The 17,812-nt window shown below is 45.5% G+C and overlaps 1 protein-coding gene across 1 annotated transcript in view; it reads left to right on the top strand.

The window, feature by feature from the left end:
- DOCK3 (dedicator of cytokinesis 3) overlaps positions 1-14,937 on the top strand; it is a 409,824-nt gene extending 394,887 nt beyond the window's left edge. The window contains exons 50-54 of the mRNA XM_072612190.1: positions 529-647; positions 2,206-2,293; positions 8,633-8,755; positions 9,351-9,433; positions 11,229-14,937. Of these exons, the coding sequence (XP_072468291.1) occupies positions 529-647; positions 2,206-2,293; positions 8,633-8,755; positions 9,351-9,433; positions 11,229-11,744 (929 nt within the window). The 3' untranslated portion in view covers positions 11,745-14,937. The remainder of the gene's footprint in view (positions 1-528; positions 648-2,205; positions 2,294-8,632; positions 8,756-9,350; positions 9,434-11,228) is intronic.
- Positions 14,938-17,812: the final 2,875 nt, after the last annotated feature.

Below are 17,812 nucleotides of genomic sequence, written 5' to 3'. Positions count from 1 at the left end.
GGGAAGCCTTGTTATTAAATGTTAAAAGAACATTTGAATATGTGGTCTAAGTGTCTTTCCATCTCTTTATGTGATTTTCTTGTCATATACTGTCTCTGTGAACCCACTCTACTGTGCCCCTCCCCTGAGCTCCCTGACACAATTCATCAACAGAACCAGAACCCCAATTCTTTAACTGATACCGCATCAAGACCAGAAGAGACCTTGATCCCTTAAGTTTCTCCTTCTGATGATAAGAGAACTGTTTGAACTTGACCAACTAGCCAGTGTTTAGACCCTCATCCCCAGACCTAAAATATGTATCTGTCCCAGCTGTGGACAGCTAGGCTCACCATAACAGGGCTCTGTTTTTTACTCATATGCCCCTGGTACCTGAACTCCATTTCATTCTTCTGTGGTGTCTCCTAAGAAGATCATCCTCCCTTGAGGCCCAGGAGAGTGGTCAAGGCCCCTGGAATGCTTGGCTTCCTTGGGACCCTCCCATGTGTGGTTTGTCATCTGTGCGTGATTGTTCTCGCTTGGTTACAGGCTCTCCCTCTCTGCCAGATAAGTACCGACACTCTCGGGAGCTGATGATGCTGCTGCCTGCTCACCGGGACCGCCCAAGCAGTGCCATGTATCCAGCCGCAGTCATGGACCATGGACAGGTAGTGGAGTTCCTCATCTTTCCTCCTGCATTTTGGGGACATGTGCATGGCTGTATGTATGGGGGCAGGCAGAGGGTCTCAGGTAGATGCTAAGAGTGCCATCGTCTTGCATTGTCTTCACTCTCCCCAAAATCACAGCCTAGCTGTGCCAATCTCTCTTTCCTGTCTTTGTAGAACTAACTTACACACTCTTCCGGAGTCCCCTTGCATGGCATATTGGGGGAAAAGTGCTTGGAAGTTAACTATTTAAAGCAGTGAGGTAGCAGTGTATAGAGCACTGTACATGAAATCTGGAAGACCTGAGTTCAAATTCTGCCTTCACACTTACTCTGTGTCTGGGCAAGTCATTTAGCCTCCATTTGCTTCAGTTTCCTCATCTGTAAAATGAGGGTAATAACAGCCCCTGCCTCCCAGGATTGTTGTAAGGATGAAGTGAGATAATATTTGTAAAGCATTTTGCAAATCTTAAAGCACCATATTAATGCCAGCTTTTATTTAACTGTGGGAGCACCAAAGTTCTGGGCAGTTTCTACCCATCCATAGGTATTTGTGTATTGGTGGGTGTCCTTGCCTTTGTATTTGTCTGTCTGTCTAGCTGGCCTATTGGACTCTCCTTGTTCCTGAATGGTCCAACTGATTGCTCTGGGTGTGTTCCCTGTGGCATGAAAAGACCTTGGCAGGACTGTAGCCTGCAGGCTTGGAGAAGTGTTTCTCCCTGCAGAGGTTGGTGGGGGGAGGGTCATTTCCTCTGGGCCCCTAATGCTCCTCCCTCCCTAGTTGTCACTGGTTGTTACTTCAGACACCTTCCAGTCTCCAAACTGTCCTGCCAGGGGAACCTGAACAAGGAGATATTATCAGTCAGTCCCTACTCCAACCCCTTGCCACTGTTCTTTACTCTCCGGGAGAACTTTGGCATAGTGCCTAAGCTGCCAGTTTACAAGCAGAACTTCCTTCTCTCTTTCCCATGGCTGGCCCATTACTGTTTAGATAGTCTGATAATAGAACTGTCAAATAGTCTGATAATAGAACTGTCAATCATCTTGCCCATCAAAGCAAGATGCCCCATGACCACATACAAGCAAGTTTTCTTCCCTGTCCCCCTCCAGTCCTACTCCTCACAAACTGACAGATGGAACCAAGGTAGGTTTACATTTTATTCTGATCAAGAATGGAGAAAATTCCATTATCTATACCAGTGGCAGGAATTGGAGATTCAGGTAAACCAAAGCTTAGGAGGTTTAAAGTTCAGTAGTCAAATGCACTGTGATCAATATACTTGGCCTCCATAGCCACAACTTCACTCCTTTCCCAAGTAGCTGGGCTACGGAGGAGGGATAGCCAAAGGTCATTAATTGTTTTAATAATAAGAGTTGATTGTAGAGGAAGCATATTTCTGGGGTGTTTTGAGATCATTGCCAAAACTCAGGCTGGAATTGTGTGAATCCCTTGACTTCAGCCTGTCTGATATTCAGAATAACCAGGCTCCTGGAGCCCAAGGCACTAACACAGAGTCAAGCTGTCGGTTTTCACCTCTCTGTGGTTTTTGCTCTTCTCTTAGCCTCCAAATTTCCAGCGTGCTTTGTTCCAGCAAATGATCGGACCCTGTAAGCCCTGCAGCGACCCTAATCTATCTGTTGCCGAAAAAGGTATTCTTTCTCCTCCATGTTCTCATTCTTCTCAGTGTGTTCCCATCCTAGAACGGTCAGGCTCTCCATCCACTAGAACGCTAACAGACCAGGTGCTACTTGTTGGCTGCTTGGAGCCGAGCTCAGTTGTGCTGTCGGTGTGTCTGAATGTGTGCAGGCCTCACCATCACATGTGACCATTATTTACTTGTGTCCGGTGCTACTGCTGCTGCTCGGATTCTTTGTGTTTGTCTGAGTCCTTCCCATCTCTCCAACCCAGCCTTCAGAGAGACCCCAGCTCTTCTCTGCCACATTGTGAGTGTCCAGCTCTCAGAGGGCCCACAGCCACTTATTGTTCCCCATTTCTAGTGTCTAGCCTTCATAAACTAAAAGAAATCATAATAAAACTCCAAGTGCTGCAGGAAAATTACTGTTATGCTGCTTCCCAGGTGCTCAACCTAACTCATCACTTCAGACACTACAAGATAACTTTGTAGAGTTAAGGATAGTCCCCAATTAGCCGAAGAGCTCACAGTCCATGATGTATGGGATTAAAAAATAAAGGGGGAGCTATGAGCCACAAAAGGCAGGAATGGAGAATATGTTAATTTTTTAAAGAAATATCTCCTACTGATATCCACTGGGTATATGAAAGATCCTACATCTTAGGCCTTACTGACCCACAGTCAGCTTCCCCAGGCACCAGCTGGGGAGTTAGTCTAAGTGACTTCTCCTTAGGCCTTAGGATCTTGGTCTTCTACTACTTTCTAAAAATTCTGTATTCCTGAACTCCAGTTTGAGACATGTGAGTCTTCCTGGCCTCTGGGCCTACTTGGCTCCTTGAATTCAGAAATCTCCCAACTGCCAACATATCTTAGTACCTGTTTCTAGCCCCTGCTTCCCTCTTTTACTTCCCCACCTCCATATACCCCAGTGAGTTTTCTCAGAATACTTTCTGAAACAAATCCCAAATATGTAGAATCAGAAGCCATACTCCAGGGCAAGGGCTCTAGCAGAGAACTCCCTAGCCTTATGCTAGGTGCCCCTCAACTTTCTAAACTCCTCCATCAAGTTCTAATTCACCTGGTGTGGCCTGACCTATAATGATTCTCTCTGTAGCCAGATGAAAATATGGTCTTCACTCTTCTACTTCTCCAGTTCAGGGCTTGCCCCTATGAGCACTTGTTAAATCAGGCCCCTTCCCCCATTCTGTATTTCATTTTGCTCTTAGACATTCAATGAAGAAGTCTCGTCATTGAATGACAGGCTTTTGGTGTTCCATCATATTTCTATGTAGCCACTGAGTTCAATAGATTATCACCATTCTAATCAAGGAATATTCCCAACACCCCCAAAATCAGAATAATTTAAACCGACACACAATCTTCCCCTCCTTCCCAAAGTGTACAGTAGATAGCCTCCTCTGCAAGGCCAACAGCTCTCCCCGAAACCTACCTTGCAGGTAGTCCTGAGGGACAAGGGTATATAGAGCGGAGAACAGGGCAGGATCTGTGTACCACCTGCACAGGTTCAATGTGGAACACAGCAGCTGAGTGATTGATCACACAGAATCGTTTTCACACCTTACAAGTTCCTTTAGTGGATAATATGATTCAGGCTTAGCCCAAGGGCTAAGCTGGACCCAGAAGAGGTCCTGTCAAGGGAGGAAGCATTCTCATGTTTTTCAACATTCTCTTGCTAGTAAGGGTCCTCCTGTTCAAACTTGAGTGTCAGAGACAAGAGCCAGCTCTATCCAAAGAACTTCTGAAAGCTGAACAGCAAAGGGAGTTTCCCTCCAGGCAATCCTAGATTGATCTGGTATCCCCAAGGTCACCCCTCGGAGGATCTCCCCACACCAAGATTGTCCCTTAAATATCCCAGGAACCAACAAAATCAGAATGACCTCTGGGATTGGACGCCAGTGTCAGGAGCATCCACCATGGCTGTGGACATGTACCATGTCAGATCATATATGTCAAAGTACCTTCTCAATGAGTTTCCATTGTTTTGCTAAGGAGAAATTGCAGGAATTAATACCAGCTGTCCAATTTGTTTCTACTGAGTTTCTATTAGTGAATCAATGACCAGGTTAGTTTTTCATTGCCGTTATATGTGGTAAATTATGTTTGGAAGTAACTGTCTCTGATATACTCCAGTGCCTTCTTCCATGGGTGGCCCTACATTAAGGGTGTCCTATCTTTAGGTGAGGACATGTACATGGCTCATTTTCCCAGCATAGCACTTCAGTGGGTCATGAGTACAAGGGGTTTTCCTCAACATCCGAAATCCTGGCATCCTTCCTGTCAGTGTCAGGACTCCCCTGAATTCCGTCTCCCCATTGCCATCAGCCCTTCTCCCTCCAAGCTGTCCTCACATTTCATCTCCACACTCCACAAGTGTTGTGTTTTCCCCGTCATTGTTGTTGCTCCTTTGAATAAAATTAAAGGAGAGATATCCATATAGCTGTAAAATAGCTCATGAATGCCACATCTGGAGTTACTGGACTCTGGAACTCAGCAATAAAGGGGATAGAAAGGACAGATCTCTCTGAAGAAACCTTCCTAACTCTGGGTTGGTCATCCTAAAAAGTCACCTTCCTTCCTGATTGTCATAAATCCAGCATGAAGCTACCTAAGAAGACTCTATCTTTGGACCAGAACTAAACCTGCCTCACATCTTTCACCAAGTTGGAACACCTGAATGAAGGCAAATCAAAGTATGTCTCCATTGTCATCATATTTAACCCAGATGGGTGAAACTGATACCTCAGAGAGGGGGAAATGGATAAGCTCGGATAAGCTCCAAACTTTCCATGACTTAACATCTGGATTTGCTTGCTTTTATAAGATGATAAATCTACATACGAGATATGCTGCTTCAACAATCAAGATGAAACCGGGATTTCAGGCGGTGTGCAAGAAAGGTGTGCCTCCCCTGCCAAGTCTAACTGGCAAAACCCATGAAGAAAAGGAGGGCACAATTACCATTTAGCTAATGGCATGTGCTTCCATGTAAAGAGAGTTATAATTGAGATGGGAAAGGTCAATGCTTGCTCAGAAAAAAAATTTCAAATGTAACTTTTATTCTCTCTTACCTCCCTGAAGTCATCAGTGTTCTAAGCAAGGCATGGCCAGGAGCCACAGTATCCACTGCCCAGATTGAGGAGAAGTTTTCACATAGTTTTCAACATTCCCTTCCTAACATAATCCCTGGAGTCATCGTTTCTATTCTGGACCCAAGTTCATATCTTGGCGGTTTCTCAATAATCAGATTCATTGACTCATGCCCCCTCCCAGAGTTTCCCCTGGGAACATCTGGGTTTGGATCATTTTTAGCTCTCCCCGGGTGTATTCCTCCTGTAAGCAATTGGGGCTACCAAGGCATTAGAGCTTGAAGAAACTTTATTACAGAGTCAACAAGAAATCAGAAAAGGAATGGTTATAGGTCACACACACACACACACACACACACACACGCACACACACACACACACATCTCCAAAGATTCCTGGCTCCCTGTCCTACAGACTCATAGCGAGAATAGGTCATGTCCCAGTACACTGTGTGTACTACTGTTGCGGGCCAGTTTCAGTCCACAGTGCCTACCCCAGGCCCTTGCTATTACCACTTTACCACTTCAGGCTCACTTGCTCTTGCAGCTCTAAGCCCTGGTACATGCTTTTCTGCTCACTACCACCACCACTCCCTTTTCCAGAAGATTTCTACAGTATCTGCTTCCCTCCCGAGGAGCCTGGCTGCCATTGCCTATACCTACTTCTGCAGACATGGTTTTTCCTCATTACTGCCCTCTCTCCAGAAGCTATCACTTCTCTTTCTCATGGTTCTTCATCCTAGCAATGCCTATTTGGTGCTTGTCTAGTCATGCAACCTGAGTCCAGGGAATTATAGGAAGATGTGCCTTCTTGCCTCCTTCCCCTGCCCCGATGGCAAGGTCATAGGGAAGGGGAAAAAAAGGGAAAAAAACCTTAGTCACCTCCACCTGGCTCTCACACATGCATGCTACACTCCTGATCCTTCACAGCAAACCTAGGAGACAGAGGAACCTCAGCAAATAGGTTCCCTTGGTAGCTCAACTCCTCTAAATGGAAATGCCAGAGTTGCTCTCTCCCTACTTCTCCTCCCAACAAAACTTGTTCCATTGTAGAATCTCTTTATTATCCTGGTTCTAGAGCATGTGTACCAAGTGTCAAAGACCCATCAGGCTGCTTACGACTTCAGTCAGAAAAGCGAGGCAGAAAGGTACCTGGTTCCATATGGAGTGACTCCAATGATTCCCTTCCACCATCTTGTTCTCAAAATTAGCCAAGTTCTGATTACAAGCTTCTTTCTTCCAAGGTCATATTGTTAGTCTTGTGCTGTTTTTTGCTGAGAATGTGAAGTAGGACACGTGCTTCTGGAATCTTGAGCCACAAAATCAATGTTAAAATATGACTTAAAATTTTACCTGCAGTTGATCAAAAACCTTAGAATAGCTTTCCACACTCACAAACAACTGACTAAAAAAACCAGGTCAACTTTCTGACCCTCCCGGATACCTTCTGTAAGAGTGGGCACTTCCCACATTGGTCATCCCTTCTCTGCCTTGATACCTCTATGATGGCATGCTACACACTCAGCAAAGGCTAAGGATAAACTAAGTGTGGATGAGGAAGGAGAGGAATGAGATTCTTCATTGTTCTCTCTAAATAAAACTCATACCTAAGCCATGGTAGCTTCCTAAGCCAGCTTTTAATTAGTTCTCATCCAGGAACTTCTGTGTTATAGTACTCCTTATAGGAAGCTATTTTCCATTTCACCTGAGGCTCTACTCCATCATTCTAGAGAATTCTTTGCTCTGAAAGGCGTCCAAATGGCAAACCCCTTAGGCACATTTGAGATTCTCTATCTATACATTAATCCTTCTTGCTGCTAATTATTTCTGTGATCCAAAGAAGTATGTTGGACCTCTTTGTGGATTTGTGTTTTACCGACATCCTTGGAGAAGTCTACCCCCCGACAATGAGACTCTGTTTCCCTACCACCATTGTTGGAAAGACAGATTACTCCTTAATAATATCCATTTCCAGGTATCATATTAGTTGAGGTAATTGTACTTGCCACCCTGTTCTCCACAAAAACAGCCTTCTCAGGCTCCTAAGTTTGAGGTTTCACTATTCTTCCTTCCTTCCATACTTGTTAGGGATAGAGCAGAATGCCAGAAGGAGCCAGGATCTTTAATATGAAAGCAACGTTGTCCCCAGTGGCACCTTTATCTGTCCTTGGGTAGGTACCAAGACTCCACAGTATGGTATTGTTAGCCAAAGTGCAGTACTTAGACCCTCTGGTGCAGGTAAATCTTTGTAAGACTACATTAACCTAGACACAAAGCAGACATCTATCCAGAAATCAAAACCACCAATGTATATTCCATATGGGAAACTCTACCTTTCTCTGAACCCTCCACTAGCACCTTTGTTGTTCAGTAACTGTTTTCTCAACTGGAATTATTTGGCATTATTAGCTTGCCTATTCCAGGCTGGACAGAGTAGTGGTTTTTGACAATACTAGACCAAGCTGTGGGCCAAAAGGCAATTTCCTCAAGTGTTAGAATTAGGCTGCCCCTACCAAGCTACAAACTTTCTGTCAAATGTCTCAAAGCCTTTTCTGAGGAAACCACTAAGTACAAGAGATGGGGAGTTAGTACAGTTTTGCAATTCACTTTACGATTTTAAAGGACACAGGCAGCTGGATGCTAAACTTGGATCAGCACATCTTCTTGGCCGGTCCTTGTCCAGCAAAAAAAAAAAAAAAAAAAGATTTCTTATACCTGTTCAGTGCTATAGGTTGGAGGGAGAAGTGTTGGAAGACAGTAGCTCCTTCTGTGCCAGAATTCCTGCATTTTGTTTTCATGTACTCCTCAGTGTAGTAGAGGAAGTGCCTCCACTGTCATTGCTCATAGGAGGACAGAAAGGTGGGAAGCACCCATCTTCTCACAAACCCATATTCTTCCTCAGAACAGAACAGAAGGAAATACTCATTTGGGTTAGATTACTTCCAGTTGCTCATTGTCATACTTTCTCTCAATTCCCCTTCATTTAAAAATCCATCAAATTTTAGTACAGTTGAGGATGTTGCCCATCCTCATAACTCCAAAACCACCCCTGGATGCCATCCCATCCTTTGAGCCAAATTCCTTTTCTCAGGCCACTCCCTTCGACCTGACTAGGCAGCCAGTACCACCTCAGAAATCACGGGGCCAACTCACAGCTGGAGAAGAGCCAGTCCTTACGATGAGCCGTCCATCCATGAGTACATCTCTTAATGTAACCTCACCCCAATTCCATCTGTTTCCATCCTCCAGCTGTGTCCACAGCCCCCAGCAGCTGGAGCCTGGACAGCGGAATGCGAGAGGCCCTGCCATTGCTGTCTGCCCATGTGGGGAACACCTTGGCCCCACCAGTGCCTCCCCGAAGCCTTCCCCATGGTAAGAAAACTGACAGAAGGTCCCCCAGATAGTCCCTGCTCTCAGGCCCCAGTAAGCCACAAGGATGGGAGCCACCCAGGCAAGCAGCTTCCTTCCAGGAAAAGAAATGGAGGGAAGCAGAGAAGATGGGCTGTTTCACCTGGCAGTCTATTAGACAAAACCAGAACTCCAACATGCCATGGTAAGAACAACAGTGGAGGTAGACTTGCCAGGGCAGCGAGTGAGGCAGATGCCCTCAACATAAAGCGACTTTGGAGCTGAAGGCAACAGAAATTGTGGTTGTGTTTCCAAGGCTGGTGTCAGCCTGTGATCTGGCCCAAGAACCTCGGCAGGGCAGGGGTGGAAAACCCCCAGCTGCTGCCAAAGTCTTCATGTCAGCTCTGAGACAACAGGACAACCTTCTGGAGGCAGGTCACTTCTGTCTCAGTGAACTGGGAAGTGAAGAGGGACCTTTCACAACAATAAGATTCTTTAAAAAAAAAAAAAAGTAAAAGCAGGAAAATCTTCATCCAATCTCTGCTGCTGGCCAGGACAGGTCTAGATTCTATCCAGTGGTCCCCCTCCTTGTTGAGAATAAATTTCTATTTTATTTCAGGACACTATTCTCTCCACTTCGATGCTTTCCATCATCCCCTCGGCGACGCTCCTCCAGCCCTTCCTGCTCGGACACTGCGAAAGGTAATACCAGGGCATCTCATTACAGCCTGTGTCTCAGAGGAGGTGATTGGGGAGGAAGCTTGGGAGAGTGGAGAAAATTCAGTGTTCACCATCCGAAAAGCTGCAGCCAAATCCTAGCTCAGCCTCTCACTCCCCGTGTAACCTTCAGCCAGTCACTTATTTTCCATGTTCGGCTGAAAAATGAGGGCATTCACTTCCATGAGCACCTGCTATGTATGTTCCAGGCACTATGCTGGACACTGCTGATATAAAACCAAAAATAAAGCTGCCCCTGCCTTCAGGAAGTGTACATTCTACATGTACCCAGTTTAAAGCGGGGAGGGGGGAGGGAGAGAAAAAGCCCTGGTGTTCTTACATGAATCCTGCCTGCAAAAGGTAGGTGCTATTATTATCCCCATTTTACAGATTACAGGAAACTGAGGCAAAGAGAGGTTAAGTGACTTGCCCAGGGTTACACAGCTAATAAGTATCTAAAACTAGATTTGAACTGGGACCTCCCAGTGCTCTGCACACTGTTCCACCTAGCTAATAAAGTCAAAATAAAATGCCCACTAAGTGAATACAGAGTAATTCCAGGGGGAGGGAGGAGTGGGAAGGGCATTTATGTGGCACCTCCTACCTTCAGGAAACAGCGCTGAGTACTTAACATAGATCATTTCATTTGATCCTCACAACTGCACTTCAAGGTCGGTGCTGTTGTGGTCCCCGTTTTATAGCTGAGGACTTGCCTAGGGTCACAAAGCTGGTAAGCATACAAGGCCAGATTCAAACTCAGAGATTTTCTGATTCCAGGTCCAGCACTCCATCCACTGCACCACCTAACTCCCTTTCTCCTGGAATAATCTAGAAAAGCTTCTGGTAGCACTTGAGCTCAGCCTTAAAGAGAACTAGAGATCCCAAGAAGCAGAGAAGGGAAAGGGCACAAAGGACCTCCTTCGCAAGAGCATGGAGACAGATGTTAGGTAAAAAAGGTGGAGCGGAGGCAACCCTGTTCTCCGTCTACCTTCCAACTCCCTAAACAAGACTAGAGCTGGCTAGCCAGCTACCCTGAGCAGGGTGCCACAGTCCTACCTGGAATAGAAATGCCAGGGAGAAAAGGGCTAGGTGTAAAACACTTCTTAGGTGTTAGACCTTTCATTCAGTTACAGGAGAGACTGGGAAGCATGTGGTACTCTGAAGTATCTTGGCATCTAGACTGTCTTGGGAATCACTGGGTAGCCCCAAAAGGCCTCTGTGCCCAAGAACCAGCCTTGAACCATCCAGGATGGCCATGAACTCCCCTGAATGATCTCCAAGTCCTTGCAGCCACCTCAGCACAACTGAAAACTGACAGGAATAGAGGCTTCCTCTGTCCAAGTCTCCTAACGACCATAAAGAGGATTGTGCTTAAACTAGCCAAGGTTCCTGCTTTGCTAACCTACACTGGCCCAGCTACGCTGATCTTCTCCCCAGAATACTCTGAGGGACAGATTACTGAAGGGCACACCAACGATGCAGATAGAGTTCAGACCCTCCCTGAGAGGTCAAGAAAGAAGGTGGAGTTTATTGGTAGAATTCACATTCTGTAACTGGGAAGAGGTAGGCTGCTGGTGATTTCTGAATCTAATAACTTTTGATGCCAGGTTTTCTTGGGGTGACAGCATGGTCTCAGTGAGCCCAGCATCTGCACATAGCGGGCTCTCAGTAAATGCTTGCTGTCATTAGTGACGATGTCTTTAACTTCTCACCTTGTCCACCATACTTACAGAATTGCCTGGTGCGTGGTTCTAATTGAGACCTTTTTCCTTTCTGATAGTCTCCCCTCCATCCCATCCCTGCATCACCGACAAGTCCCCAGTCCGGCCTGGATGGAAGTAATTCTACCCTGTCCGGCAGTGCCAGCAGTGGTGTGTCATCCTTGAGTGAGAGTAACTTTGGGCATTCTTCAGAGGTCCCGCCTCGCACAGACACCATGGACTCTGTCCCTAGCCAAGCATGGAATACTGATGAAGACTTAGAGACACCCTACCTCCCTGTCCGGTACAGTCTCTCAGAGCCTGATGTCTTGGAGTCAGTCAAATCCCAGCCATGCCGAAGCCACTCTGCTCCAACCGGAGTGATCCCTCAAGACCCCATGGACCCTCCTCCTGCTTTACCCCCCAAACCATACCATTGCCGACACCCCCCCCTGGAGCATGAAGAGGGAATGATGATGATGGAAGAAGAAGACAGTAAACACCGGCCCCTGCATCGAAAAGTCTCTTTGCCGCCAGGAAGCATGAAAGAGGAGCAGGCCAGGGTTGCCTGGGAACATGGCATCAGCGAGCAATAGGCAGAAGGGAGACTGTGAGCAAAGGAACTTGTACAATTACTCCAGGTCTAACAAGCAAGTCACCCAGAGGGGAACGAGAAAGGTGTGGGACTCCGAGGAGAGAGGAATCGAGTCTCCATTCTACTGCAGTGAACTCCTGCTTCGACTGTGTACAGAGATGGTGCCAGCATGCAATGTTGCTGCTTTTATTTTGAGTTTATTTTCTACTCTTCCATTTTTATCGGAGCTTTCTTTTCCTTTTTTCCTCTGTGCAGTGGATGCTTTCTTCCTTCTGCAGTTACCAGCCACACAAATGTGTGTGAATATAAGTAACCTTTAGCTGTAGAGACTTGCACAAACAGAAGCCACACTGGAGTATCTCAGTACCAGAAGAGGAGCAGACGCATCCTCTTCCATAAACGGGCCCCTCCGGGTTTGCAAACGCACAGTAGGAGTTGCACTAGGGATCTTTTTCTTTACTGTATAGATGCAAAAGCTCGTGGTTACATTCAGGGATTGTGTGGACTGCACATGGCAAACTTAGAGGTGGTCTGTGGACAGGAGAAAAGGGGCTACTATAAAAAAAAATCAGCTCTTCCAGGAATATTTGCATATGTGGCTTCCTGGGCCTGACCTACACAGGCCCAGCTATGCTGATCTGACTTCTACATCTTAGCCATACTGCTGGCCTTCCACAAGGGCTGCTGAAGGCCCTACGGTTCCAACTCACCTCCCTGCTGCCTCCTCTAGTTTTCTCTCCATTCGTTTGAGCTCTGAACATTTGCTCCTTTTTAATGCCCCTACCCCACCTCCCTCACCCTAGGAGGCAGGGCCTCTCCCCAATTTGGCTGCAGGGCCAGCAAGGATTGGGTAGCTCCCAAGGTCCCAACCCCATCCCCTGGAGCCTTCTTCCAGCTCAGTTTTGGGCAGTTGTCAACACCATTGCTTAGAGCCTAGTTATCGGAGAGTAGGGCTGTGTAATACATCACGTAAGAAAGATTTCCCATGCCACCTTCCTCAGAGGAGAGAGCCCAGCTCCTGCCCATAGCCTTTGGGTAGGTTCTTTCCTGGGCACAGAAGGCTGTTCATTCTGATTGGGCTGATATCAACCAGGTCCTTCCATCACTGGTAAGTCCTACTGGTGTAACAGAGGGGCCATTAGGTCTCAGCAGCTCGGAAATCCTTTGATCTTTCAGAAGCGATTAGAATGTAGTCCATTCTCCAGAGTCAGGGATTTTCAACACTACCTCTGTTGTAAGAGACTGGTAGCCCACCAGGGCTACTGGAGCAGGCTTAAGGAAACTCAGGCTCAGTCGGCTACTGGGTGGGATGGATTAGGAAGTACATATTTTTTGTCTTCTTTAGAAACTTATTCCCATGCAAATGAAATTACCTTCTTCATTAATGGTGTCCCCAGGACTAGAGGGGGCAAGGGGCTAGAGTGAGGCAGTACTCTATTATTAAGGAACCCAAGCCACATAACACTGTTGCCTTCTGCCACTGGTTTATGGTGGTGTTTCAACACAGTGTTCAAGGATTGCTGGAGATAAGCCCCAAGAACAGCTTTCCATGGCTTCACCAGCCTAAGAAAGTTTGTCAGAGCTCTTTAAAGCCCTAGTGGACAACGGTGTCTTTATATGAAACTCTAATCAGGTCAGGATACTAGTTTTCCTCTTGGTTTAGTATTTGGGGAAATGGGGTGGACGGGTACAACAGTATTCTATCAGGGTGCTTCTAAGTTACTTTTAAAAAAATAACGACGTTTATGAACAAAACTTTTTTTTAAACATTTCTTTCATTTTCTGGAGTTAACATTAGTGTGAGTCAAAGTGTTTGCTCATTGCAAAGCCTCCTGTGTCACTGGAGCTCAAATCTATTTCCCACCCTGTTTTTCCTTCTCCTACCTTTTCTGGACTCGGACTGGGTAGTCAGCCAGCATTTTTGGTGCCTGGTTTTTAAACCCTGATTGCTTCCCCTTTCAAAGCAGAAAAGACAGTTGATGTAACTTGTCTTTTTGCAAATGAGCACCCATATTCATAGCAAGAATGCCACGCCCTTCTGACCACCTTCCTTCCATGAACAGAGAAAGGAATTTTTAAAATCTGTTTTTGCCGGAGGCTGCTGTGCAGGTGTTTTGCACTAGTTAAGGAATTTCTAAAAGAATACCCTTGTAGTGTCGTTAATCAACAGGGCTGAGTAAGGGGCAGAAAACAGGGGGTTTCTTCGCATCGTATTAGTGACTGAAAATGGAGGTCAGCCCTACTTCTCAGGGAATTAGAGGTGGAGACAAAGGTTGCCATGACCGAGCCTTTGTTTCATTGGCTGACTGGGGTTCCTGAGAGTGTTCACCAGGGCTTGGTTGATTTGGGGGGTTGGATATTGGGTTTGATCCTTGGGTGGAAGAAAATGACTGGTTTCAGAGGAGCTCTGCGTCTAAAGCCAGTCACCAAAGGCACGACTCCCTTGGTTCTTCTACCTGTTAATGTGTTTATGGAGGGTATGATGGGTCCAATAGGCCTTGCTCTGTGTATTATAATCAGATGATTGATTTATTGTTTTCCTTTCCCTATATTTCCTTGGATGTAACTGGGCAAAAAGGACCCTTGCCCAAACCACTTCCTATCAACAAACCAGCCAAGTTTGAGGGGGAGGGGAAGCTGTGGAAAACAAGAGGTGAGATTCCTTTGAAAAGATGATACGATCTCTTGATTTTCATTTTGTCAGGCATCTTTGTACATATTTCATTTGAATGCTATGTATTTGTACAGGAATTTGAGCAAAAAATGTATAGATTGTGATGTCTCACAGGTACTCTGCCCTGTAAATGTGTTTTTAATCTCTGGCATTCTGTGCTTATTTAAAATGAGAAAACCTCTAACCACTCCTTTTGTGTAGTCATGTTTTAAAACAAAACTACAAAAAAAATCCCTATCTTAACTATACAGGAAAGCAAAGTAAAAAGAGAAAAAGGAATTTGTACCCGTGTCCTCCAAGGTATTTACTGTATATATTGTGATAGCATGTTCTGGACCCAACCAATAAGTGATGTGCATTTTAGATGTAAATATCCCCTTGTTTGGTTTGTTTGGGGTTTTTCCTTTCCCTTCCCTCTTCACTCTACTGCTATGATGTGGAATTAAAGATGATTACCTGATATTGATCCTACGAGTAGAGAGACCTTCATTGGGATTTGGCTAAAGCCTTCTTTAAGGCCTTTTTGGTGCTGTCATGAGTCACTCCAGACATTCTCACTGCCCTTTAATGACCCTTCCTGACACAATACGTAGGAAAGCCCTTCACACAGTTCTGGTTTGAAGCAAAGAACAAGCAGTTTTAGCTCCTCAAAGCAGAAATCCACTGAGAATTCGAAGACCCTGAAGACCCGCTAGCCAGGGGCTTTTATCCATGGGGTCTCATGGATAGATCTCAGGGTCACATGAGATGAGAATAAGGAAAAAACCTCTAAATTTTAGCATTTCCTTCAATTCTTTAAAAACATTATTCTAACAAAGGGTCCATATGCTTCACCAGACTGCCAAAAAGACTCATGTCACCAAAAAAAGGTTAAAGAACTGCAAAAATCAGAGGGCAGGGCTGCTCTGTGTTTTTTCCATCCAGCCTAGCCTGGCAAATAGGGATCTGCTTTGCGAAAGGGCTTCTCTGAACAAGCAGACTATTTCTCCTTCCTGGACGCTATTCTAAAAACCTGTCGTAGTCCCTGGAACTGCCTGAGGCATTTAGGAAATAAAGGGAAGAGAATGACCTGTGCCCTTGTTCCCCTCCCTAGTCATTGCCAGAGATGGGGCTGAAACTACATAAAGACATTCAGCCTCCCTCTCTGTCCTCCCCAGTAGTAGACTTGTTCTTCCACACCTAGGTTTGGGCATCTTGAAGTGGGCTGATGCCGTTCAGTTATGGCAAGACACACTGAGTCAGGAATCATTCAAAGATTGAAAAAGCAGAGGGAAATCAAAATATGCTGCCCTTTGTCCCATCTAGGGATCAATCTCTAATCAATATAGTAACGTTTAAGGCCGTGTGGTGCAGTGGAAAGAACACTGACCTTGGACTTAGAAGACCTGGGTCTGAATCCGCACCAAGAGTCTGTGAACAAGCACAGATCATGTGCTCACTAATTGCCAGGCACTGTTGTAAACTTTGAGAGCACAGAAAAAGGCAAAAATAGTCTCTTTCAAGGAACTTTCATTCCAGTAGGGGAGACAACATGCAAACAACTGTACAAACAATATATGAGCACTTATGCATATCTACGGTAAATTTTAATTCATCTCAGAGGGAAGGAGCTAGCATTAAGGCAGACCAATAAAGGTTTCTTGCTGAAGGTAGGATTTCAGCTTAGACCTGACAGAAGTCAGGGAAATGAAGAGCACCTTCAGGCATGAGGAAAAACCAGTGAAAACGCACAACATCAGGAGATGGTGGTGTCACTGAGTGCATGAGGACGAGGGAAGTGTAAGAAAAAGAGAAAGGTAGGAAGGAACCAGCTTATAAAGAGCTCTGAAAGCCAAGCAGGATTTCAAATTTGACCCTGAAGTCAACAGGGGACCACTGGAGTTTATTTAATGGGGGATCAGGAAGAATGGTAGTGATGTGGCCAGACTGCTCGTTAGATTGGATTGGATTAGACTAGATTGGAGAGAGACGAGGCAGGAAGACTAACCAGAAGGCTGTTGCAGTTGTCCAGGAATGACATGATAAGGGCCTGAACCAGAGCAGTGGCAATATCAGAGGAGAGAAGGGGACACATACAAGAGCTGTTACAAAGGTCCAATTGACAGGACTTGGGAAAAGATTGGTTATGGGTGGTGAGAGAAAGGAATTGTGAATGACACCTAGGTTATGAGCCTGGGTAAGTGGCAGGATGGTGGTGCCCTTAAGAATAATAGGAAAGTTAGGAAAAGGGGAGGGTTTGGAGGAAAGATAATGAGTTCACTTTTGAAGATGTTGAATATAAGATGACTACAGGACATCGAAATTGAGATGTCAGAGAGACAGGTGGCAATGCAAGACAAGAAGTCAGAAGAAAAGCCTCATCTGCATAAAGGTGATGATTGAATGTATGGAGCTCATGAGATAAGGGAGATGATACAGAGGGAGAAGTGAAAAGGATCCAGGTCAGAGCCTTGAGATACAGCCACCATTAGCAGGCTCCACCAGGACAGAGTTAAGGAGACTGAGGAGGAGTGGCCAGATAGATAGGAGAAGAACCCAGAGAGTGGTGCCCCAAAAGCCTAGAGAGAAGAGACCCTCGATCTCCTTGTATAGAAGAGGACAGATCCCTAACACAGGGACTTGCTTCTCAGTCTCCCCACTTGAAAAAAGAGGAGTGGTGAACTAGATGATCTCAGAGAGTTCTTACGTTCTCACATTCTGAGATTCATTCAATCCCTTCTCCCCTCTGTTGTCACAGTATGGCCTAATAACTGAGGCGGCTTCAAGATTATCAGTTCCTGGAAATCTGGAAAATGATTAAAGGCAATTGAGGGAGAAGAATTTTTTAAAAACTGAAGACATGCAAAATGTTTTGTTTAATCTACATCTGAAATGTTAAGATTCCACCTGGGACAGGTTTGGTCCTGTGGAGGAATTCAAGAGAATCTAGAGGTGATAGAATGAGCCCTGGCCTGGGAGCCAGGAGACTTGGGTTCTATTTTGGGTCCACCTCTAATACCCTGAGACTTTAGACAAATCCTTCCTTCCACCCTCTGTTTCTGCCTCTGTAAAATGAGGGAGTTGGAGTAGATGATGTCTAAGATTCCGTGTTCTACAATCCAAGGTTACTTCCACACCTGGTATCCTACATTCTAGAAGGCTCAATGACTATGTTTAGAGAAGACCACAAAATGCTAGCACTTTGGTTGAGTTCATTAAAGAACCAGTACCTAGAACGACCCACTCAGCTCAGATGGCAATTATTCTAGGATTGTTAAATAGCAAAAAGGAAGAAGAATTTGCTCACTGAAGGTAAAAGCTAGTGAAAGGAACTGCTACTGATTGGTGAATTTGGGGACTATATTTACCTGTCCAGTTGATTTTCAGAGATTTAATCAGAAAGTCTGGAGACATGC

This window comes from Notamacropus eugenii, chromosome 1 (genome assembly GCF_028372415.1).
Source record: "Notamacropus eugenii isolate mMacEug1 chromosome 1, mMacEug1.pri_v2, whole genome shotgun sequence".
Lineage (NCBI taxonomy): Eukaryota > Metazoa > Chordata > Mammalia > Diprotodontia > Macropodidae > Notamacropus > Notamacropus eugenii.
Note: the sequence above shows the minus strand (reverse complement) of the source record. Positions and strands in the feature narration are given on the sequence as shown.